General features: G+C 41.3%; 1 protein-coding gene across 2 annotated transcripts; it reads left to right on the top strand.

Moving 5' to 3' along the window:
- The first annotated feature begins 2,444 nt into the window (after positions 1-2,444).
- sp3a (sp3a transcription factor) lies at positions 2,445-8,215 on the top strand. 2 transcript variants are annotated; one of them, XM_079562601.1, is made up of 6 exons: positions 2,445-2,613; positions 3,015-3,103; positions 3,545-4,706; positions 5,036-5,222; positions 5,590-5,786; positions 6,440-8,215. In XM_079562601.1, the coding sequence occupies exons 1-6, from the start codon at positions 2,607-2,609 to the stop codon at positions 6,733-6,735; spliced, it is 1,938 nt and encodes a 645-aa protein (XP_079418727.1). In that variant the 5' UTR covers positions 2,445-2,606; the 3' UTR covers positions 6,736-8,215. The 2 variants fall into 2 exon arrangements, with proteins under 2 accessions (XP_079418727.1, XP_079418728.1); XM_079562602.1 differs by lacking the exon at positions 3,015-3,103.
- Positions 8,216-25,586: the final 17,371 nt, after the last annotated feature.

Raw genomic sequence — 25,586 nt, 5'->3', positions numbered from 1 at the left:
GCACACAATACAATTGCCAGCAATCTCAGTTTGAATCCCCTTTGTAATCTGATTTTTTAGTAAAGTCCATATTGTGACATTTGGTTAATAGATCCATTAAGTGTTATCATCCTGCTATTTGATTTTATTGTTTCAAGTTTTTTCTTCCAATACTAGTGCTCTCCTTTCTTTCAGACAAAGAGCACAAACCCCGTTGAGGTTAGTCTGTGTCTGACATTTGCTATTCCATCCACACTCTGATCACACTGAAGCACTTACAGTTTGATCTCAGCTCCTATTTGAGTGTCCCACATGGGGGCCTGTAGCAGGGCCCTGTCTCTCTGTGGGGTCACTCACTCTGGACAGGCCGTTATGAAAACAACTGTCAATATGTTAATACTGAGCACAAGGGGCCACCATACACATGTTATGTGCAGTCTTTTGCTTTGCACTAACAAGCATAAAGATTCTTTCAAAGAACTATTCTACATAAATGTTGAGAATATTTTCCTATTCATTGAATCCACCTAATAAATGTGTATGTTTCCTACAAAGATTAAACAATTTGTATAATACTATGTCTATTTTTTGTCCCTTTTTGATTATGTACGGTCCAAATATGAAGCTGTATTATTGCTAGAATGTATTTAATACAACCTGGACAGTGCAATGTTTTGATGCCATAATATATAGCTCTGACAGTCTACAGTCTCTATAGTTCTTACTCATATAATCCAGCATTTCGTTATATTGCACATGTCACATGCAGAGAACATATCATACATGCCTCTATTTTCAGGAACACCTATCACATCAAACCCTTCTAGATGCTCTGAATCTCCCACTGGGTAATTGCCCTGCAGACTTCACAGATTCCACTCATGAGGTGAATGCAGGGCCTGTCAATAGGATCTTGAGGCGTTTGTGGTTGCAGCAGTATAGGACCCTCTCTGGACTAAGGTTATACATTTGCTGTATGCCCCCTCTCAAGTGTCGCTTTTAGAATATTTGACTTTTCCCTTTAACTTGGAGGTCTTTGTAGAAATGGCTGATATGTTTCCAAGGACTCCTGCAGTAAGACAGACACAGGCGCAATGGTTTTTCTAAAGCTGTTTCCATTGGCCTGTGTTTACCTGACACTTGGATTGACAGCAGAGTGATTGGAAATATCCACCATTCAGCGCGGTGAGCTCCTGAGTGCCCGGAAAGTGCTTTTGTAGTCTGCCTGTAATGGGCCAAGTTTGAATTGAAGGTTGAGAGAAATAGCCTCACTGCGGTCGCGCACTGTGAGGAACTGACACACCACAAATAATACTTCGAAGTGGAGTCCAGATAGCATCACAAGCACAGAGCAGGGCACAATGGCCTGCAGCCGCTCATTTCAATGCAGTTTCACCATGTTGTAATGTGCACAATCACATAAAGGGACAAACTTGGTCCAGACTGGAAGTAGCAAACATTGCAATACCATTCTATGTCCCTTTATGTGTCCGGTGGCGACGGTGGCGCAGTTGTTAGAGCGGTTCGTCTCATGAGTGGAAGGTCAAGGGTTTGAATCCCAGCTCCTGAAGGTGCCCACTGTTGTTGTGTCCTTGGACAAGACACTTCACTCACCTTGTCTCCAGTCTTTGAGTGCACCGGTGTATGAATGAGAGTGTGAATGGGTGACTGGTTCCTTGTTGTAAAGCGCTTTGGGCCTAATGAAGGTAGAAAAGTGCTACATAAGTTGAGACCATTATATTATTATTATTCTACACATTATCCGAGCATCGAACATGATTTTTTACGTTTTTGGTTTTAATGTGTTTTTATTTTATCCAAATCAATATAATCATAATCCAGGCATTACTTTTTTACGTTTACTTTTTGTTTGTATAAACTATTAGGTTAACAAATCCCAGGGGGTACGTTTTTTTACTTAGGCTAAATAAAATAAATAAAAATCGAAATGGATTGCTGTTAATGCTTTTTTTTTTCTTAACTCAAGTGTAAAACAAAAATCTTGCCCTTTGGAAATTAGTCACTCAAATCCAGGACAAATGTAGGTTTTAAGAGACTTTTACTTATTTCTAATTACTTTCTGCAGTGTGTGGAGCCAACAGACTTTCCATTGAGTATCTATAAAATGTTTTACTGCTTTCATAAGCCTATAATATAAAAAGGAAAATTTCAGATTCACAAAGCAATCAGTGCTACTTTGTGAGAGTGTGCGTGTAGTCCGTGTAGCCTGTTAGAGATGTAATTGTCAATTTTAACATAAAGTCGTGTATTATATTATATATATTATAAGAAGTTAACCACATAATGTTAAAAAGATCAAATAATCCATAATAAAAGAGGAACATGCACAACGCTCCAACAATGGATGATTGACACATATCTCAGCAAATGAAAGCACGGACCGCAGTTCCCTGAGCCAATCCCGTTTGCAGAGAACGGTGGGATTTCCGTATGTGACGCAAGTGCTCGTAGTCAACAGTGCAGGCCCCACCCTTTGTGTTTCCCACCGTCCGTCAATCAAAATAGAAAAAGCTGACACTTCGTCATTACTACAGTACAATCAATAATCTGATCATGCACGGTGGCTTGTGACTATCAGTTCTGTTCGTTTTACGACGGACCGCGCTATGACTGGTATGTTATGTTCCCTTTCCGTAACGCAAGCTAACGGCTATCTCTCACATCCTACGGCTAAATTAGCTCGCTAGCAGCTACAGCTATGTGCCACAGTGTTGTCTCTTGCTGATATTGCTAATCAGCCTTAGCATCGCTAGCCTTAGCAAATTACTTGGCGCTGCTGGTAAGTTTTACAAAATAGATATGCGCACCTTAAAGCCATTGTCACTTGCATTTAACTGCTATGGCAGTGTATCGTTTTGGGGAAGGAAAACAATGGCTTATTTTATTACAAGCTACATGCTGCCAGTTTTGATGCTAGTATGCCTGTGTTTGGGCCATGCAAACTCAAACGTGTACGTTGTTAAGCTAATTTGAGCTCAGAGTGACTTCTTTCATATGTATTTTTATGCATTTAGCTCCAGAGCAGCCATTAAATCCCGTGGATATGGAAGTGGAGAGCAGTGAACGCGACTTTTTACAACAGGAGGATGGCAGGAGCTCTCAGGTACTGGCTTCCCGCTCAGCTTAGTGCCTCCTCGCTACATGTCGTTAGGATGTTTGATACGACCTAGAAGACTGCAGCAGAGAGATGTTTCCCACACTTCAAGTTTGGAAAGTGTTATTTTGTTCTTATTAATGAACCACTTTCGAAAACCCACCTCTTGCTCTGGAGTAGCTGTCTGGACATTGACATCTCTGTAGCTTGTTTATACCATGATTTCCAAGTTATTAATGAGTCACAGACACTTCATCGACTTTAACACACTTATTAATCCATCCTCTATTACTAGTGGTGTAAGAGGAGAAGCAACAATAACTTATGATACTTGGTGTTGAGAAATTTGTAAAAACAACATAATTAAACTTGAAAACACAAAGCTACTTTGATGAAAATGGGTAAATCTTATATTTGTTTTTTTTATCGTTGTGATTGTATTGTTTGCAGACAACAGATTCAGCATCTTCACAGCTGACTGCGACTGATGAATCTGGGATCATGCAGATCCAAAATCAAGGGATTTTAACATCAAATGGACAGTTTGTTCTTCCTCTGCAAAATATCCAGACACAGCCAATCTTTGTGACGTCAGGAACGGACACCTCCTCTGCCAATTCAGTGCCTAACATTCAGTACCAAGTAATTCCTCAGATACAGACTGCAGATGGGCAGCTGACCTTCTCAACCTCTGGTGTGGAAGGAGCAACTCTGAGTCAAGATGCTGCTGGTCAGATCCAGATCTTGCCTGATGGTAGCCAGGCTCTCAGTGTGACTTCAACTGCAAACATCCTTAATAACAATCAGACGCTTATATCACAGACTGGTAATGTCCAGCAGATCCAGGGGGTTTCTCTTGGCAGCTCCACATTCAACAGCCATGGTCAGGTTGTTACTAATGTGCCTATGGGACTGCCTGGGAACATCACTTTTGTTCCTATAAACAGTGTGGACTTGGAATCCCTGGGTTTGTCTGGTGCACAGACTATTGCCACAGGGGTCACAGCTGATGGCCAGTTAATAATGGCCAGTCAACCAATGGACGCTTCTGACGATCAGTCCAAGTCCGGAGACCAGCTGACACAAACACTACCAGGGAATGACTCAACCACGAATACAGAGATTTTTGTGCCAACGTCTTCCGCAGCGCTATCCAATCAATCTAGTCAGTCAGATCTCCTTGCTGATGCCGCATTATCTTCAGTTTCAGATACTAACACTGCTCTGCAGGAGGGCTTCATCCAACAAAGTTCAGAGCAGGGTGTCCAGGTGTCCTCCGCACAGCCTATTCTGCAGCTGCAACAGGTGCCTGTGCAGAGCATGAATGGGCAATCTGTTGGGGGAGGCCAGGGCCTGCAGCTGATCAATCCAGGCACTTTCATCATTCAGGCCCAAACCGTCACACCGTCTGGGCAGATTCAGTGGCAGACATTTCAGGTGCAGGGAGTGCAGAACTTGCAGAACCTTCAGCTGCCTACAACACCACCCCAGCAGATTACACTGGCACCTGTCCAGACGTTCTCACTGGGGTCCAACCCAGTGACTATCCCCAATCTGCAGACAGTTACCATCAACTCAGTGTCACAGGATGCACAGACGGACATTCCTGGAGGTGCAGTACATTTCTTTGATCTACATCAACATTACTGTTGTGAGGCTGACCCATATTTACTGATCACATCCCCAATATAAAGTCTATCCTAGAATATTTACCCCCCCAATGCAAAAATATTTACTGCATTATATATGCATAAATTCAAGTCACAGTAAGCACCCGTGGTGAAAGCATACAATACTTGGTTCACAAACCTTCAGTCATTCACTCCATCTGATATGTCCAGCTGCAAGATCTAGAAAGATATTTGTTATTGAGCTGTAATCCACACGGTATACTTTTTGGTAATGGCCGAGTTATTAACTCCCTTTGCTTTTACTGTGTAGACATCAGGATAAAGGAAGAGCCAGACACAGGAGACTGGCAGCTGAGCACTGACTCCACCCTGAACACAAGCGACCTTTCACATCTGCGCGTCAGGATGACAGAAGAGGACGATCAGCTCGGACAGGAGGGCAAAAGGCTACGCAGAGTGGCATGTACCTGCCCCAACTGTAAAGACTCTGGTGGAAGGTGAGTCGCACCTGTCTTTGAACAGCACACTGTGTGTACCCCAAGCAAGACACCTCTGTATTTGGCCTCTCCCTTGCTGCCACTTTTTGGATTTTAATATCTTGTTTTCGTTTGCTCTCTGATGAGACACATGCACACATGCGTCTCATCCAGCTAAACAGTTGTTTCACCCACTGTTGTCAAATAGAAGATGTTTATTCCCATAAGCCTTTGCTTGACATCTCTACCACTTTCCATGATCTAGACAAAGCTCTTTATCAATCTTTCAAGGTAGCGTTGTAAATATTTATTATCATGGTGCTGTAGAAGGTGTCCACAGCGAGTGACTGAAATTAACAGCCTCTCTGTCTTTGCCTGTGTTTGTCAGGGGATCTGGCATGGGCAAAAAGAAGACACACATCTGCCACATCGCGGGCTGTGGAAAAGTGTATGGAAAGACATCCCACCTGCGTGCACACCTGCGCTGGCATTCAGGGGAGCGACCTTTTGTGTGCAGCTGGATGTTCTGCGGGAAGAGGTTCACACGCAGTGACGAGCTGCAGAGACACAGGAGGACACACACAGGTGCCCCCTTTACCCTCAGTGTTTGCACTATCAAAAAACAGCAGGAAAAGTGTTAATTGTGCCCTTTAAATAAAGTCTTACTCATGTTAGAAACCAGGTTTATTGGATTAACATGTTGATGTGGAAGTGGTTTAACGGTATTATTTTAGACAGAAGTGAAGATTGCATTTGTTCGTTATTTCGTAGCACTGAACCTCAAGTAACAGTATTAAAGCTACTTGATAAAGGAGATCCTACAGATGGCCACAGAAGAAGGAATATTTTATATATATTTTGCCTCTCTCAAAGGCAGCTTTTGTCCAACTATACCCTCATGCCTTGGTTTATGCCTTTTTGAACAAGTGAGACACTGTGTGTTACTTGTGAAGCAATGAACGGCTTTTGTAACTCCAGCACCACATGTCTCCCAACTTCTGCTAAACATCTTCCAGAAAGCCTCAAGCACCCAGTGTGCAAAATGTTGAAAAGTAATTACAACTAAAAAAAATAATTGAAGTATTATAATAATAGATTTATATTTATTTTTATATTTACAAGCTACATGTTTTCAAGTTGTAGGATTTTGGATAACTTTTTATTTATGCAATATTTGATCACATTAAATCTATTCCAAATCTCGTTCTTAACTTTTTACTTTTTTTTTTTCGTGACAGGAGAGAAGAAGTTTGTTTGCCCTGAATGTTCAAAGCGCTTCATGCGGAGTGACCACCTGGCGAAGCACATTAAAACTCACTCAAATAAAAAAGGCATGAACTCTAGCAGCAGTGCGGTGGTGGCCTCGATGGAGTCTGCGGGCTCCTCAGACAGTATCATCACCACAGCAGGTGGCACCACCCTCATCCTCACCAACATCCAGCAGGGCTCCAACACCGCCCAGGACATCCTGGCCAACGCCGAGATCCCACTGCAGCTTGTCACCACGGTGACAGCTGCTGAAGTCATGGAGTGATCGACACTCCACGCACGAACTTACTCTATACCTGCATTTTTATTCATGTTTGAAGAAAACTCAAATATACATATATAAATATATATTTTAACACAGAAGTACTGAGTCAGCGCTCACCGAGGAAACATGCAGTGAAGACTTGTGGTGGAGAATACATTGCAGTAAACATACAAGGAAATGCCTTATTTTGTACAATACTGTGTAGTTAAAAATGTAGGATGCCATTTTGTTTTGTATCTACCTAATGATATTTTCACAAATTTTGCCTTTTTTTGTCAATGGTAAATTCTCATAACCTCTGTTGCCAAGCTTGTACCACGTTCCTTCTGTGGTGGTTTCTGTTTATTTTCCCCTATTAACATAGTATATGCTTTATGTTCACATAGTTCTACACTTATAATGTTTTGCCTCCTCTGCACTCACTGTGGTTGTAATTAAGTATGTCCTTTTTTTTTTTACGAATATATTTTGCCGATGCGAATCAACCAACATTTTGTAAGCTCTATGAAATACTGTAATTTTCATTCAAGGATTATACATTTTTGTTCTAATAACTATTTATACGAGGCTTTTCTGGATTGTAATACAAAAGCCTTACTTCCTCGTTATATTGATGTTTTTGTAAGGACCATTTTGGAGGATTTCAAATTAAACAATGCATTTTAATATAAAAATAAAAAGCCATTTAATGAAGGTTATTGCCAAATTGGATTCCAAACTCAGGATAAGTTGTGATCGTAGATAAACTTGCCTCAGAGCCTGCCGGGCCATGGTGGGTGACAATGAAGGCGTTGATGGACCAAAAGCTATGGCGTATTAAACTGTCACTGTGTTACCTGTGCTCCTTCAGTCTCATTCTGTCATTTTTGTAATTTAATTTTTTCAAAGATGGGCCATGGTACGCCGTATTATTCTCTTCATTTATGAGTAATCTTCATGTACATTGTTCTTTGTACCATGATTCATACAAGCTGAATGTTCATTATATCATAGTATTATTTTATGTCTATTTTGCTTTCTTTTTTGTCAATTATGCATTCACAAGTTGTATTTGATTTGGACTTCAAGTGGTTGAATTCAGATCTATTGAAATTTAACACTGGGCTTAGTGGTGATGCTATAAGAGTGACCTTTTTTTTCCTCCAAACTTGGCCATATAATACTTTTCCATCACTGGGTTGTGTTGTTTGATTCAAAATCACTCTCACTTTGCAAAAATGTGTTGGAACACCGAAGATTCTCCACTTTTTGTATAAATGTCGGTTCTAATGTCAATACAAACCTGTTACACTTGTCTTCATTTGAAAACCATTGTGTGAGCGAGACCCTTAGACATGACTTTTGGGGGTTTGGTCCAGTAGATGTCACTGCAGCCAAGGCAGCTGCTTTCAGACAGGTGACCTCTTGACCTGTGATTATTGGCGCTACCAACAGAAGGGATCCATTCTGTGGCGGACCTTCGGATAAGCATAAAAATCTATGGAGTCTATAGTAATGATAGTAAAAACTTTAATACTTGGTTTTCCCTAGAAGTAAAATGAATAAACCTCCAAGAAACGAGCATAGAAGAAAAGTATTTTACACCCAAGAACTTTGAGTGAGAAAGTGTACGCCCCTCACCGTTACGTGCAACAACACAGAAAATACAATGCAGGAACAGCTGATATTATATCCTGCTGAAGCACCAATCAGCACCGAATACTGTGAGTGACACATAATATGTCCCGCCCCTTTTCAAGGATGCAGCTCATTAGCACAGAGCAGGAATAACATTCATGGGCTTGATGTAGCATCATCGGCTGACATTTGAACTAAAAAGTGTTTATTATGAATTCAGAAAGATCATTTTAAGACCCTCCTGTCTCCTCCTCTCTCCAGCAAGAACTGGAAACTTTCCAGTGGAAAGTGTAAGTTTTTTATCACTTGTAACTTGCAACTTTGACATGTAGACAGAACAGCAAATTATAATTCCTCCTCCTGTTTCTTTTCCAGTATTTGATTTTATTTTTTGCTCAGCCTGGCCTCACATCATGTGTGTGTTATTAACTGGCACTTTTTCCTAATTAGGTGCTGTCATTTTTTTTCTTGTTGAGTTTCTATAATGAACAAGATGGAGGCATCAGGGGCCACATTAATAGCTAGCTGGTTTTTAGAGCTTGTGAACATAATTAAAGCTCCAGTCTATGAAAAGCTTTATCTCGTAAATCTGGCCGGAGAACACATGCTTTTAAAATGTTCGTCAATTTGCAGAAAACGTTTCAAAAAGGAGATCCAGTCCGTTTTGTGGTTTCCTTTTCATTTGCATAATTTAATGAATCCTGTTCATTGTAATGCAATACCAAGTGCAGCAGGAACATAGAATGACAGTTTGAGTTAATGAAATGTGTTAACGGTATCATCATTTACTTGTATGTTAATTAGTGCAATTAATTTCTCCTGCTCGGTAATCTGAATACTGTAATAATCTTTGCTTCCCTCCAGGAATGAAATCCACAAGACACAGAGTTCTGGGACCATTGGAGACCTCTTCATGAGAATGGTTTGAAAGAAAGAAAAAAAACTGTATAAATTTGTTGTACATTTAATTTGAACGTTTTGCTGTTTGAAACTGTGTCTTGTCTTACAGAGAACAAAGGCTGATTGCCTGTCGTCACGGTTACCTGACCTCTGCCCTGCCCGAGGAAGTGTCGTGCTCTCTCCGCAGGACGAGCTGTGCTGCCCCGGTCGGCACCGATAAAAGCTCCATAAGTGGATGATTCTCCCGGTGCCTTCAAGGAGGAGGCACATCAGGAGGCAGGTGAGCGTGACACTTATTTTAGTTTGACCACCTGCTAAAGCAAACTCCTTCACAAACTGCCCGCCTTTGCTGTCTGTAAAGTAAAGTTTTAAGTTAGAAGTTAAAGCTTGTATAGACTAAGCATTTCCCATAATTAGATTCAAGCAACACATCTCACAAACATGCTTAGTTTGGGAATATTCTTCCATTGTGAAAAAGCTTGAAACAAGGACAAAAGTGAATATCGCTGTTACCTGAGTGAGTGGCTCAGTGTCGTATCGCCAGGGACTGAACTAAGCTTGCCTGTGAATATAGTGTGTAATTCAGTGGTTTGTGGTAGACCCAGAGACCAATCTAAAGGACCTTGTGTATCTTGAAATGCACTGTATAAGTCATTGCTATTATTAATATTATACACACTGCCAGGATAAAACTAGGACTAAACCAAAACAGAACTGAATCTCCAATGTATAGACTTCATATGTTTATATTAAGACCACACTTTTTCTTCTTGATCCATTTGAATGTTGCTGCACCACTGATTACACGTATATATGTACTTGTATTTCTAAATCGGTCCAGTTTGACTTTTCAGAAGGTAAAGAAAGCAGTACTATGGGGTAAGTGTTCGATTTTGTAAATTTGTAGGTTGCTTCAATTCTATTAAAGTATTACTTACAAAGAGTTCCTCATCACTTTGCTTTTGAATTATGTCCACTGATTGACAGGTATTATTTCTTTATTTATATTTTTGATTATTCACAGCAACTTGTTTGGATCCTTTCATCACAACAGACGGCTGTGCCATTTCCCTCTCTGTCTGTGTAATTGTACAGGCTTCGTCTTCAAACTTCTCTTTTTTTTTCAATTCATGTGCAAAATACATAAATACAATAACTACAAAGAGGCAGAGCATACACTATAATCATGCAATAACATTCCCGAGCGTTCGTCTGCTCGGATTCAAAATGCAATAGGGATTATGGTTCTTAAGCATTCGGTGGTAATGTGAACTGCTGGTGGAAATCACTTATTACATTATAGTGCTGCGAATATACAAAATACTGCTGCTGCCGCTGCTGCTTCTTAGTCTTCTGCCCAATTTTAAATGTTTGCGTTTTTGGAGGAGGATAGGACTGTAATTTTGGAAAATGACTATTATTTGCCGTTCTCGGGGGGGAAAATCAACAACTTGAAAGTACAGTGCTATGAATGAATTGTTGGCATTTTTCATTCATTTACAATACGTCTGGTCTGCTTGTGCCTAACGCCGCATATTTAATCGCTTTGAAACTGTAAGCAAAAGAACCACTTATCCGTCTTACTCAACATTTTGTTTATAGCCGTCGTCGAACAGTGTTTTTCTTCTCCCAACCCCATTAGGACGTTTCAAAAGTGGCTCTTGACAAAAAAAAAAAAAAAAAAAAAAGTGCCTCATATTTCTGCATTCCTTACGCACTCTTGCCCTTGATCAAACTGACAATGGCAATGGATATCTCTTCTTTTTCCCCCCCAGGCGAGGAGGCGCAGCATGGACCAACTCAATAACCTGATATTCAACTCAATGTGGCCAATTTAGCAGAAGGTCAGCAGCGCCTATTTATTTTTTATATATATATTTTTTATTCCAGAGACAATTTGGTGACCTCCCCCCGAAGCCCCCAGCAGGACGGAGTGGAGACAAACAGAAAAGTGCGCGCGTTGACATTGCAGCGCAGCCCCCAGACTTGTCAAGGTGAAGAGATACCTGGTGCGGCGACTATTATGCAAACCCGCCAGCGCTTATTTCGTACATTTAAAGTCGTCATTGGAGGCCGGGGATGGATGTTTATGGAGAAAAGTATAGCGCGCGTGCAAATCCATCATCCCTTTTATGTGCGGCGTTTCAAATTAAGCTCACTTGTTTCAAAGGCAAATTGCAGTTTGACACCGCTCTAAATCAGGAGGCTAAAATCTAAAGTCTTTATTGTAAAATTCCCGTCCCGCTGTTTTACATTTGCTATATGTATGTTTCACGTAGATCCCGCTGTGAAAATTGAATCGTCGGCAGTGAGACTCGCCTTTCAAATTTTCCCGCATTATGTTTGTCTTTGTGCTCAATCACAGTGTGCGTCTGTTTTTGAAGCCGAAAGACAATTGCGAGGAGATTAGCAGTCATAATTTGTAAGCCTTTCTCCCAGCGGTGATATAGTTTTCTCACTAAATGCGCTAAAATAACTCTTTGTCTCTTTTTCATGACACTTGAAGGTCAGACACGACAATGGCTCCAACTTACTCGCACTCGGAGGGTGAGTATTTTCAGTCTGTGACAAGAGCCTGGCCCTCGCTGTTATTCCGGCCCATTCAGAAGCGATTTCAGAGGCATTTTGTGTCTGAAAAATGTACATTAAATGGTGTCAACAACACCGTAGAGGTCAGAGAGGAGTCTCCCCGGTGAGTGTGGCTGCTGTAGCGGCTCTCGGGGACTGGGCGCCCCCTGAGTGGCGGATTGGTGATGGTTCTCAGTGTCTCTCGTCATGCGCCTGGCAGCTTTGACACAGGTAATATGCATGCAGGCTGACAGAGCCGGGGATGCGCGCCACAGACAATGATGTACATATCATTTTCCTCACTGACTGATTGAAGACTGTAATCTGTGCCGGACTTTCTCTCTGATTACACACATCTCAGGGAGCAAAACAAGGACTCTGAGCAGCCACTGGGCAGTGGGCTCATCCAGGGCTTTCAGCGCCTCAAGAGGGACTGCAGTGCGCCTTTAAGGTGAGCTCAATTTTCCTCCCATTTACACTATTGTTACAAGTGTCGGATAGGATGCATCTGCCAGATAGTGGTCAAACAGTGGCTGTCTGGAGATGAGTCAGGGACAGAGATGTAGTCTGCTCCCAAGGTCATTGTATTCCTCTCTGCACGAGGACTCATACAACCTCTCTGAGCAAGAAACATTGATATTCACTACAAATTGTTTGTTGGGAGGTCTGGTACTAGATATATCATGTTGTATTGCTTCAGCACACAGGTCAGTCTTAATGTACAAACAACTTCAAATCCAACATCATTTTTTTGAATAATGTTATTACTGAAGCATTCAGCAAAATGCACTGTCCTAGGCCAATGGCATTTGAAAATTCTCATCTTATATCTTACATCTTATATCTGCGTAGTTTTAAAATCAGACCGTTAAAAAAATGTAACTTCCTGATGTCCATTTGAGCAATGGACCTGCGCACTACACTGATGTGTATATAAGAAGGCCCATGTACTCTTCTCTTTGAAATAGTGCTGGTATTCATCATTTCATGTCAATGTTTAGGCACAGCCTCTTTCTAATACTGTGCACCTCTACACAGCATCTGTTTGCCGACTTTCTTTTGCTCATTCAAGCTCCACCGATTTGATGCTGTGAGTTCTTGAATGTTTGCAAACAGCACTATGCCCGCTCTCAACCTGTCTGGTCTGTGTAGCCTCGGAGCTACCCTGGCGTCTTTATGCAAAACCTGGCAGATTTGGCTGTTGACAATAGGTCAATCCTTTACCGAAAGTACCTTGCACATTACAAGGTTGGACTCGGGGGAGAAGTAATGGGTTCTGGGCAATTGACCAAGCTGCCATGCTTTACTGCACCTGCACTGAGTTCGAGCTGTCATCATTACCACTTCCTCTAACGTTCCCCCACAGCAAGCCCGACACTCCCTCTCCCCGCCATATTTCACTTCACGGGAGCGGTTTCACTTTTTATCAGGCGTCCCTCTGTACACGGGCGAGGGAGGTCCGCCGTCACATTCGGAGGCAGAAAGGTAACCTCCAGGAGGCCTTTAAGGTGGTCGCTTAAGCATAACATCCTCAAAATACACTATAATTCTAAGTTCTCAAATTGAAAACTGCATAAAAAAGTGGTTAAAGGTGTCTCTACCCATCTCCGATATGAGCAAAACCTCTGTGGAGATATTCGAGCAGTTTGGACATAAGTGACATTTATCTTTGAAGCAGAATTACTTGCAGACGTCACAGTAGGGGGAAAAACACAGGTATGAAATGATCCCTCACTGACACCCAAGAGCCATTGCTTTTAAGCCCATTCTCTCTTAGAAATGTCAATGTTATGTCATAAATTAGCATGTAAACCTGCTATACCATAATTCACAAAAGGAATATTAATGTATTTTATCGCTTTAAATGTAATTTATTGTAGACAATGCGAGAAAATATACTTGCAGACAGACCAACTTTGAGGAGACTTGTTCTGTCACCACTAGAGGCAACTGAGGATACTGTCGGTCTGATGCAAACAAACAATTTCCTGTCTAGTTTCTTGTCGGAACTCAGACATACATCCACTCATTATTTCTGTATAGGTGGCTCTCTCTGTAGAGATTGAAACACTGTGCGTCTTCATATGACTAATGCTGAGAAGATCAAGGCCTGTGTGAAGCTGGGCCTGAAGCTGCAACTCCGACTCACAGATGTTTTTCCCCCTCCGTCTTCACTTCCTCCTCCCACACACGTCTTATATCGGTATTTGCCGGATCCCAAACGAGCGGCTTTGAAAATGAAGGAGAGGAACTTTACATTGTGCCAGAAAAAGGAATGGAAATTACGGGCAGTGTCAGATAATTGAGCTTGTCGCCAGAGACATGTTAATAACAGGCGGAGATGCGGACGACTTGTCACTCCGTACCCCGGGTGACAGACTCTCCCTGCCGCTGATGAGCTGTTTTACAGGGGAAATTGTTCCACGCAAACACCACGGTTATTACAAGCTGGCAAGACGCGCGCTTGTGTACCCAATTCTGCTTGAACTGACAGAATCCAATTGACCGGCACATATTCATGCACTTTATTTTCTTTATTCTCACCAACAATGCAGATAATTACTGCAGCAAGTAAAAAAAAAAACTGAAAATAGAATTTCACTGCGCACCGGGGAAACAATGGCGGAGCTGTCTCAGCAACATGTCTGCCCAAATTACCACCGCTGCAAGACCTACTGTAAGACGAGCAGCAATCCAATATCGCTTGTCAGGGCAAAACGGACTGAGACCGCACTGACAGTTTCTCTTTTAAGACATGAGTGAGCAAAGAAGTTTGAGAGATATTGTTACAACAAATGAGTTTTAGAACTGGCATAATAAAGTGCGTAATAAGGTTTAAGGAATATCTTATGCACTTATCACTGTGGTTTTTGAGGAACGATTTGAATTATACGGTTGCCAGCAGAACACAACATGCTCCTATTGACCAGCCATTGGGTAATCAAAGAATGGATATGGATTAGGACCCAACCACAGGTTCTGTCAGGTCTTAGAAGAAGCGAGCCGCTCACAGTAAACACATGTTTGTTCATTTTTTTAGATCATTTTCAGCTCGAAAAACATCTGTAATGAAACACGTGCTGGGCTTTTGTTCTATTTATTGGGTGAAATGTTACATAAAAGGGGAATGCCAAATAAACTGCTCTTTCTATCTGGGTGCAATAGTGATCCTGCACCAAAGGCATAGATGTTTGAGCATTTCTGTATTCTCTGGCACTGAGTCTTTTAGGTTTGGTCAGACCTCCACTTCTGATTCTCGTTCACAGCAGGAGGAACTAACCAGTGACATTTATCTGTGTACAAACTAACATAATGCATGATTTTAGTTGTAAACAGAGGTGGTCAGTAAAAGGGAAAGTACAGTTTTTGAGGATCTTTGCTTTAGTGTTTTTATTATTATTCCAGTAAATTCGAAAGGTAAATAAAACATGTTCTACTCTAATTTTCCAAAAAGTCAATTTCTTTGGTTAATTTTAAAAGCCTAATTATGCACACGGTATGAACTGTCGGTGGCGCTGTGAAAATGTTATGTCAATGCTTCTGACTCAAAAGAAGGAAGAAGTTCGGTTCCCCAGTATTGCTCGTACAGAAGGTCAATTTTGGCCCAATTTTTGTGTTTGAAGACACAAATTATTGTTCATAACACTTATTTAAGCGGTTTGTATTTTACTTTAATTACTTTTTTGTACAAAGTATGTCTACTCAAGTAATAAAATGTAATACTTTGACCACCACTGGCTCTAACTATGCTGTTATTTCACCAGGACATTGAGCAAGAGATTAAGAACACGAGTCAGTCAGCCTAAGCTGTTATCAAACCCAGTCTTTACAAATAAGTGTTTTTATTTGCTTTCTTTGTTTATTTTATTGTATTCCCTTTTCATCCCTAATTTCCATCTCTTGTCCTGTTTCTCATTCACACACACTAAACAAGAACTTATGCCAGGGAACAGAGAAACTGAATATCGGATGGAGTGAGCGGGGATTCAACCATCGACCTTCAGGTTAGTTGACAGATGCCAACCACTGAGCTACTGCTGCTCCTTTGTCATTGCATTTTATTTTCAGAAGTGCTGTTTTCATTCTGATATTTATAGTATTGTGTTGTCCGTGGCTCAATTTATGATGTGTGAAATGTGTGTGAGTAAGAAATAGTGCCCTTTTGATCACAAATTAAAATGTACTTTCATCCGGTGTCATTGGTTCCAATAGATTCTACTCTTCAAAAGATCCAGCCTATAGCATTTTGAAGTCAGTATAAATACATTATTTATACACTGCATAGTGTATAAAGAAGTATACATGGACAACTCGCTGAAACATAGGGCATTAAATGGCCTCATTTGCCAAAGGGCAATGTATTGGGTTACCGAGCACACTTGACCTGACTCATGTCTATGTTCCTGTCATTAATCCTGTCTGGAGTTAACATGAGCAGCAGAGTGGCAAATGGGACATTTTCTGCTGCGCTCCTGGAGCACCCACAGCAGTGGGACACACCAGTGTCTCAGAGGGACCATAGCATCTGCTGGGTCCACGCCCGTCTTTATCCTCCAACACAAGGAGTGTTCGGTTTGATTCTGATGTCAATATTACATATTTAAAATGTTTGTTTTTGTAGCCCAGTATTTGTCAATTTAATTCCTTTGACCCGAAATGATTAACAGCTCTAGTTAATTTAGCGGACATTAAAGGGACTATACAGAGTTTAAAAATGTTACATTTAGTATTTTCCCCCTTTTTGTTCAAAAGCATTTTGTTCACATAAATGGGATAGAAATCAGTAAAAAAAAAAAAGCATAAACATCACCCAATAAACCTAAATCTTCTAACTTACATTATACAGTTCAGAGTGGATGAATTGGCTTGCCCAGGGACACAATAACCTCCTCAATTCAGTATGCTACAAGTTTCATGCTAAAATTCACTGAAATCCTTGATGTTGTAGTTATAGTTATAGTTTGAGGACATCCTCATACCTTGGATGATTACAATTTTCTGGATGCTAGTCAAAACTATCAACATTCTATTTATATTTACCATTATTTCTTGGCCAATTCATAAAAAGTTTGTGAAGAAGTGGCAGTAGGGGCCAGATGGGTTGTAATTGTCTGATCAATTCAATGTTTGTGAGATTTTATGCCTTTTATATATTTTATTTTCACTTATTTGACACAGTGACCTTGATTTTAAGATTTAGAAACAATTTGCTCAGATTAACTCAGTTTATTGCCCAGCCATTCATTTTAGCTACAAAAGATACTCCTGTATTTGATAAGAGACACAGACGTTTAGAATTGCATGTTAGGAAATGAACGGGCACAGCTCAGAATTGGGGAGGGTCGAGCCACTTCTGACCCTCTTGTAATCTACGCCTACGTCGGGTTGTATTCTTACTGCGTTTTCCCACCCTGTGCAGGACGTGTGTATGTGGGACTAACATAGCACTGGGGACACTGGAGCGGCGCTGTCCAACAAGTCCTGTGTTATCTGAAGGAAATGTGTCCGTCCAGAGGTGAGGCCGGCTTTGTGCTCTCATGCAGGCCAGCTCTCTGCCTTTGTGCCGGTAACAAGCTCGGCTCAGGCTCCAGCGAAGCGAGAAATTGTCAACTCTCCGGAGAGGCCCAGTCCACAGATAAGGGCTCAGTGTTTGGTGCCAGTGTGCACGGGGCCGGATCTGATACCAATGGGAGTGATGATACCTCCCCTTCTTTAGAGAGGTATGTTTAATCCCCCTCGCCAGCGCATTCACTTGCAAATGCCCCTGTCACTATTAATATGTATTAACACCCCCGCGCACTCTGTTCAATACAGATTTATCAGCGTCCTCTCTGTGGCCTCTTGTGCGCAGCGGCTTTTCACCAGAAGAACAGGCCTCAGTGTGAAGACGACAGAGCCTTTGACCCAAAATACTACTGTAAGGACTCCACACAACAGAGAGGACCAGAAGGTAACCACTGAGTGCACAGTACAATCGCTACAAATCCAAAAACGATGCTACTCTAACATTACATAGGCTCCTGTATGTCCAATGACTGTTTTACATGCTCCCCAAAGAAATGTATTTTGCATTATGTGGTAACCTTTACAATTTCTAAGTGTAATCTAAGAAAAAAAAAAAGTACTCTCCCATTTTTTTCCTCAGTAAAAGTATGTGTAGCTGCCCCTGCCAGTGTTTGACTTAGAGCTTGTATTAATTTGCAGGTAATTTAGAATTACAGTGCTTATTGTAATCTAACAAGATAAAGGCGGTAGGCTGGATTTGTCTGTGTTGTAGTTCTAATCCAGACAAAGCCCTGAGAAGCTCATTATAGCCCGCTGAGGCCTTAAGCCGGTGCCTGCATTAGAGCAGCCCAGAAGTGTCTGTCAGCTCTGGCAGAGCCCAAATCAAGCTGTCAATTACTGGACGTGTTTATGGAAATTACATGTTTGTTAACATGCTGGAAAAATGTGCTCTCGGCTCAAGCAGCGTGTGTTCAGAGAAACAATTTTGTTCGGAAATCACCTTTCAGACGCATGAAGGTGATCCTCATCAGATCACAGAGACGAGAGGCATTTTAACAGGCTGTCCCGATTCAAGGAAGCACAAACAGGACAGAGGCTCAGCTACAATCAAAGGTGGAGCCGGCGCGTGACGTTATTAAGTTGTTTTATCTGGTCCTGGCTACAATCCAAAGCCCTTTGTTAATGTCAAACATGCACAACAAACTCACTTTACAATGAACCAGCTCACTGCTGAGTGTTACCAAACCAAAAGAGATCAATTTAGCTGTATTGTGCATACTGTGGAGGCAGGTGGCCTTGTTCTTCACATTTCATCGCTATGTTATTTCATATAGAGCACCTATAGGAGCTCTTTGTGCTGAAATGGAGCTGCTCAGTATTCTGGGTAATGCCTCAGATGAGATGTTTATGTCAATTTCCCGTTGATTTCCTTTCACATAAAGACCTTGATTTCAGCTGCCCAATGATCATGAAATTGAGCCAATCGACACGCATGTCTCAGATGTCTAGTCGAGCTCATCTTAGACAAGGTAATTTAGTCAGAGCAATTACCATTGTAATGCATTCCAAAGGCAGGGCATTTTCTGCTGCTTAGGTGAGCCGCTGACAGCATGTTTTGATTTTTAAGCAATTGTGCTTTTCACTCCGAGATCACACCGGGGTCTGCGTTTCTGCCTATGTAACAACCCCGACATGATTCCATTATTTCACATTAACATGTAATTACCTGAGACCTGCAGACGGCCCGCCAGCTCAGGTTGAGGCTGACTGTAAGTAAAGATGTGCTGAGTGTTTATCATGAAGAAAGTGGCGCTGGAAGACATGTCCAAATCCCACAGGAGCCATAGTACCTGTCAGCCGTGATGACAATGCCCTGGAGAATGTCACTGTGCACTGAAACTGTCATCACACAATTACTCTCACCATTACTGGCCCTACATCTCATGTAATGGCACTGACACACTTTACAATTCAGATTGTATTCTCAGTCATTGGCACTTAAATGCTGCACTCGGTTTTATGAAAAGATAAAGATCTGTGTAATCTGCCAGAGCTGGCGCGGCCCTGAAAGCTTGTCAGCCGGCATTTTGTGGTGCTGAGAAGTTGTCATAGCCTGTAGCATCTCCTTTTGTTGGCCCAGCAAAAGTGTCGCTGCGTTTTTTCTTTGAGTGCACCATTGTGTGCTTGCCTATAGAGTGACCGTGTTTGGCTTTGGGTTTTATCTGTTTGACTCATTACAAATGGCACATATTGGAGAGAGAAGGCTGCGTTTAGCTGTGAGGGCCACTTAGTCACAAAACTGCACATTAACAATTCTCTATGTGGTAGGGTTTCTTTAGACTTCAATGTTTTGAAATTTTCGAGAAGGTTGCGTTCACGACTTTCTAGAATGCCATGTCATAATTTCAGTGGCCTATACAAGTCAATGGGAGAGACGCAGTTATGGAAAGAAATGTCCAAACAGACAATCTCCAAATGTTTCCCCTGATCATTAAAGGTCCACATAGCCACAAAAAAATCATATATTCATATTAATGTGTATTTGACCTTTCAGTGACCCAGTAGCTGTATGGGTGGCTAGCTTAGCGCCTTTACTTTCCATCCCTGTGGCTCCTATGATGCTTTCAGGTTTTTTAGGATTTCTGGTAGGTTTTTTGGAATAAAATGGATACACTTCAAACAGCAGTGAAAACCTAAAATACTATTGAGGGTACTACAGGCCATCGGGATGGTAAGTAAAGGCGCTATGCTAACCACCCAAGCATCTGCTGGGTCAAATCCTTCTTTTCTTGCATAGTGCACCTTTAAATGGAAGTGATTGGGTTCACAAACCTGCCCCATTCATCTGACGAACATCAAGCATATCATTTAGACACATGCATGAGACAGAAATTGTGCTGAGAGAGAAGATGTTGAGACAGTATTACAGAGATACAGTATTAACCATGAGTCCAATATTCAGCATTTTGACCGTTACCATAGATACCATAGTTACCATAATACAATTCTTGGCTGCACCAACTAAACTTTAAATTATAGGCTGTCTTCAATCAGCACAAAACACTGCATTTAAAATATCTCTCTCGACTATACAGGCAGCTTTCATAAGTTTTTCTACTTTCTTACCATGCAAAAAAATGTATAGAATGCTTTTTAAACTGATTTATTATATAGCCATCTTAAGAAAAACAAAAAACAGCAACAAATATGCAAGTTAGGTCTTAGTTTTGGAAAGTAACTCTTAGTACAGTGGCCTTCTAGGCTTCTCTGACACTGTTCTGGCATCGTGAGACTGAGTCTGAGTTCTGACAGTTTGTTGAATGTCTTTACTCTCTTTTTGCCTCTTAGTGTAGTGTAGTGTAATGTAGACAAAAAAGAAAAAAACTTAACAATCATCAATGTAGTTGAATCCAAATGTAGCCTGTATGTTTACTTCCTTGGAGTGAATCTGCGAGCGGACCAGAAGCTGCACAGTGGCGGCCTGAGCGTGGGAAGCAGATTGGGTTTAACAGGCCAGATGGGTTGTAATTGTCTGATCAATCCAATGTTTGTGAGATTTTATGCCTTTTATTACGGTTTGTTTTGCTTACGTGCGATTTCCTCTGCTGATTCGGCTTCCCCTGGGGAGGACACACAGCCGCAGCTTCTCTCTCCTCTTTCGAGGGCTGTGCGGATGGCGTCGTGAGTCGGCAGCTGCGTGAAAGTGACTGGAGCTGTGCAGTAGTGCTCTCTTCTGCAGAGCGCTGGGCCGGCACGCTGCTGCTGCTGCTGCTGCTGCTGCTGCTGCTGCTGCTGCTGCTGCTGTGATTAGCTCTGTCCTTCTGTGTGGAGGTGAGTGCAGGCTTTGTTTGTTACTGTGCACAGAACACATGTAGACGTCGTTTTCAAATGCAGCTCTAGCAGAAACTTTCTTTCTGTTTGGCCAATAAGATACTGTATAAAAATGAATACCGTCTGGATATAATTTGTTTACTATTACTGTTTTGTTTTTTCTACGGCCCCTAACCTTTTTAGCATGCTTCATATTTGATTTGACTGTACTTGCTACTTTAAAAAAAAGTATAATTTGGCTCTTTAAATGATCAACCAATAGAATGTTCATAGAATGAAAAAGAAAAACACATATCTTTAGATGAACTGTTTGCACCACGGGATTAAGAATGGCATAATTTCAATTCCTCGTATGAGTTGAGACTGACAATAAAGCCAACTTGAAATTTAAATATTCCAGTCACTTTTCCGCATTGTATATTTATCTCCAACGCTTAACATGAACTTCTTTGCTTATTGATCGTGTGGCTAGACCTGTCATCAGCGTGTGAAGCACAACATATACAGGTCTTCCCACAAAGTCTTGTTAGGCTAAAGGTTTGCTTCAACTGATGTTAACGTCAAGCCTTGTTTATGCAACTGCTTGCTGCTTTTTATGGTGAATTTCTCTTTAGTCAACTTCTATGTAGTCCGTGAAAATTGCTGTGCTACTCTTGTATTAGCAGATACAGTGTTTTAGTGTTTGACCAACATTTCAAGAGCAGTGAATAGTAGTAATTATCAGGAAATACGTATTCTGTCTTTTATGTCATCCAATTCCCAGTTTTCTGTGGTTTTGGTACATTTGACACATTGTCCTAACTTTTCCAGAGGCGCCTTTCTGCACCACTTCATATTAGACCGTGCGCCCTCTGAGTTTCTTCATAATGCGGACCATTTTGTGACTAACATGATTTGAAAAAGACACATAAGGAAAATGGTCTCATGCGTAGCAAGTATTGTTATTCCCCTGCTATTGTAACAGCTTGGCACACTTTGCGAGAGTTTGTGCCTGAGCCGACGTGGAGAGGTTGACCCTTACTTTTGGAAGCTGAGACTTGGTTTTTTCGCTTTATCACAGTAATTGAGACTCTTTGGCGGCACTTTGGTTTCCTTTCCTAGAAATATAATGCGGTGGATAGATGCTCGACCAGCTCAATCACACCGAACTAATTTGACTGCATTGTTTGACAAGTGTCCCTCACGGCTCGGTGTGACGGAGACGCAATCTGGGAACAATTATGTCATTTTCACCGAACAGTATGGGGCAGGTAAGAAGCAGTTCAGGTTTTTCACAAGTTAAATGTAATGGCCATGTTAAGTGCTGTGTTTCACACTTGGGTGTTTTTTTCTTCTCTTTAGCTCTTTCCTGACCGTGGCCTCATACTTTACTGGATGTTCTTAACATTTCTTCTGTTAGTTTCTTTCTTTGTCAACTTCCTTTAACCCTGTTTTTAAGATAGAGCAAGTGAAAGAGTCCAAAACTTTTTCAAAGGAAGTGACTTTGTCTGTTTATTATTATGTTTTTGTTTTTTTAAGGTGCACATATCCAAAATCTATGAAGACTAGTGACACTAATGGAACAGCTAGGAAAGTTTTTTCTGGCCTTTTGTGATCAGCTATTGCACACATACAACATTATTCAACGCTTCAAACATCGCAAGAGACAGTATTGACCTAAAACAATTTAGTCATTTAGCCCGCGGAAATGATTCAGTTCTGCCCTCAGGCAAACGCTACTCGTCCTTTTCCTAACCAAACCAACAAATAAAACGATTGCACAACCAGTCGCCATGAATGTAAAATATAACGCCGACATTGAGATCGCACACGCTGTTAGTATCTGGTTACTGCACATTTTTATGGATTGTTCACTCCGCAGACTGACAAAGCTTTGGGAGGTATTGTGAGAGCTAGAAATGAATTGTGGCATCCGTTAGAAGTTTAAAGACGTTTATGCTCAACTACCTCTGACCTTCATGATACGGTAATGGAATTAAATGGGCAGATAATGCTGTCATTAAATGTTGCATATCGCTCAGGTGTAGAGTGCACAAGAACAACAACTCTTTTCATCCGAATTTCTTCACTTCTTACTTTCTTTGCCCCTCTCTTTTCAGGTTCCTTTTATGGCCTGCCTGCCTGCTTGCCTGTGCGAAGTGCGGTGGCCATTTTCTTAGGGTGAGGACTTAATTCTCATTCTGCAGCACATCCGGTACCTAATCTTTACAAATGGTTCACTAAAAGACCCTCTGGCATTTGGCAGACAGTGAAGCCGACGTCCTCAAGGTTGTCGAGGGTAGGACAGGAAACCATCTCCGAGCCCCTGTTGGACTTTTAAATTTTATCTCTCCCTATATTTGTTCTCAATGGCAAATTAACAGCCTTTCTCCTCTGCCATTCAGTTTCCTTTCTGGAAGACAAGGCTTAAATTTGGCCCCCTAACTGCCTTCGAATTTACTGCTCTCTTCTATTTTTCACACGGCAGAATCGATACCAGGGCTGAAGGGGAGAGAAGAGGATAAAAATTTATGGTATCTTGCAATTTAATGGTTGAAAAGATGCAATTTGAAAGATCATAAATAGTGAAGGGGCTCACGCTTCATTGGCGGTGATTCAGTGCTTGCTGTTGGAACTTGATTTGCGAGTGTCTGGGAAGTGTGATTAACGAGGCGATCAGTGCGCGCGGCAGCACACTATGGCACTCCTAATGCTCTTCATTAGAATAAATAAAATAAATTGACTGCGGCTCTGTGAAAACTCCGTAATGGTTAAAAATCAAAGAATGTCATCCTTCCGCAAGGCACGATTTAGCTTTCTCTCCCGGCTCCAACCTTGACGGTGACAGCTCCATGTCTGACGCCGCAGGGGCCCCCCCAGCTGACCGGTGATCGTAAATGGGAGGCACCTGGCAGTATGTGGCGGGGGCAGAATGCAGTTTGTGGAGTGGTAATGCATGAAATAACCTTTGTGTGGGATATTTCCTCTGTTTGGAATAACATTTACCAGAAGAATTTATGTGGCCTCTGCTTGTGCTTGCTGGGGGGCGGTCAGATGTGTTCAGAATCTGCATTATCGGCCAGATAAACTAATATGTGTCTCTTTCAACATGTGACTATACATTGTGTAAATGGTAGGTTACAATAGCATTGTACATGTTCACAGCGATGATTTTACTACTTCTACTGCTTAGCTATTGCCAAGAGGAATAATTGTTTGGACACTGTAGCAGTGGCATTTCACACATCTTACTTTACCAAGTGCATTTTCTCTCTGATCTTCGTATCAACTTTACCCAAATCTAAAAGGTGTACTGCCTATAGGCCAGTGTAACGCCTCATTTGAAAGCTTAGAACTACAAAACTCATCTAAATGTATCTTTACTCACGTTGTTGTCACTTTTCTGTAGCTCTCTTCTGGCTTTTTTGTTGCGTGTTCTTCACACTTTTTTGCCATTTTCGTGTTGCTCTTTTGTCGCTTTTCTGTCACTTTTTCATCGTTTTTTTTCTTCTCACGATTTTGTTGCTTTTTCATCCTCGTTTTAGTCTTATTTTTGTTGTCAGTTCCGGTTCAAGTTCATAAGATAAGTTTCAAATGATTTACACTGTATCATTTCTGAGCATTATCCTTTGTCTACTGGCTGCATGTAGAGTGAGGCCTGTTTCAAACAGGCTAATAAACAAAAACAACAACAACAAAAAGTAGGGCTGCACGATATTGAAGTAACTTGTGATATTTCACTAAACCATTTCATTGATAAATTAAGGGCATTTTCTTGCAGAGTTTGTAAAAAATGTGTCGATCTCAGTCCGATGAAGACTTTAGTGATGTTGTGATTTATTGTGGCTTCTTGTGATACAGATATTGCATCACCTAATATTGCGATATATTGTGCAGCTCTAACAAAAAGTCGTCTCAGTAGAGGCAATGTCAGTACAGAAGTGGTGCATGAGAGAAGCAAAACACATCTATATAGTTTTCATCAGAGAACATTGTTACATAGTTTAAAGCTGAAAAGAGTTTCAATTTGAAAGAGATTTGAAATGAAGTAAAGGATGCGTAATCTTCCCATGTGTAAATTTATTCCCGGTGTTATTGTTGCTCGTACACACTGGAGATTGCATGGAATTGTCCACAATATGAGCTGTCACGCACTCACTTAATTCGCCCTCCGATTGATTTCAGTGCTGCGTCCCCCAGCGGTTGTTAAAATCAATTAACTATAAGTAAGTGGGCAACAAAACACCTTTGTAAATGAGCTGCTATTGATATTTTCATCTTTCTCCATTAAAATGACTGCATCGACTCGAAGGTTTATGTTATATGTCACCTCTCCTGTCCACTGAGCTATTAACTGTGGAAAGATGAAGCATTGGGCCGCAAAGTGTGACTGCGATCTGTAAACAAGCACTGGACAATATTGCCTCGAATTCAGATCATGATTTTGATAA

The sequence above is a fragment of the Gobius niger genome (assembly GCF_951799975.1).
Source record: "Gobius niger genome assembly, chromosome: 9".
Taxonomy (NCBI): domain Eukaryota; kingdom Metazoa; phylum Chordata; class Actinopteri; order Gobiiformes; family Gobiidae; genus Gobius; species Gobius niger.
Note: the sequence above shows the minus strand (reverse complement) of the source record. Positions and strands in the feature narration are given on the sequence as shown.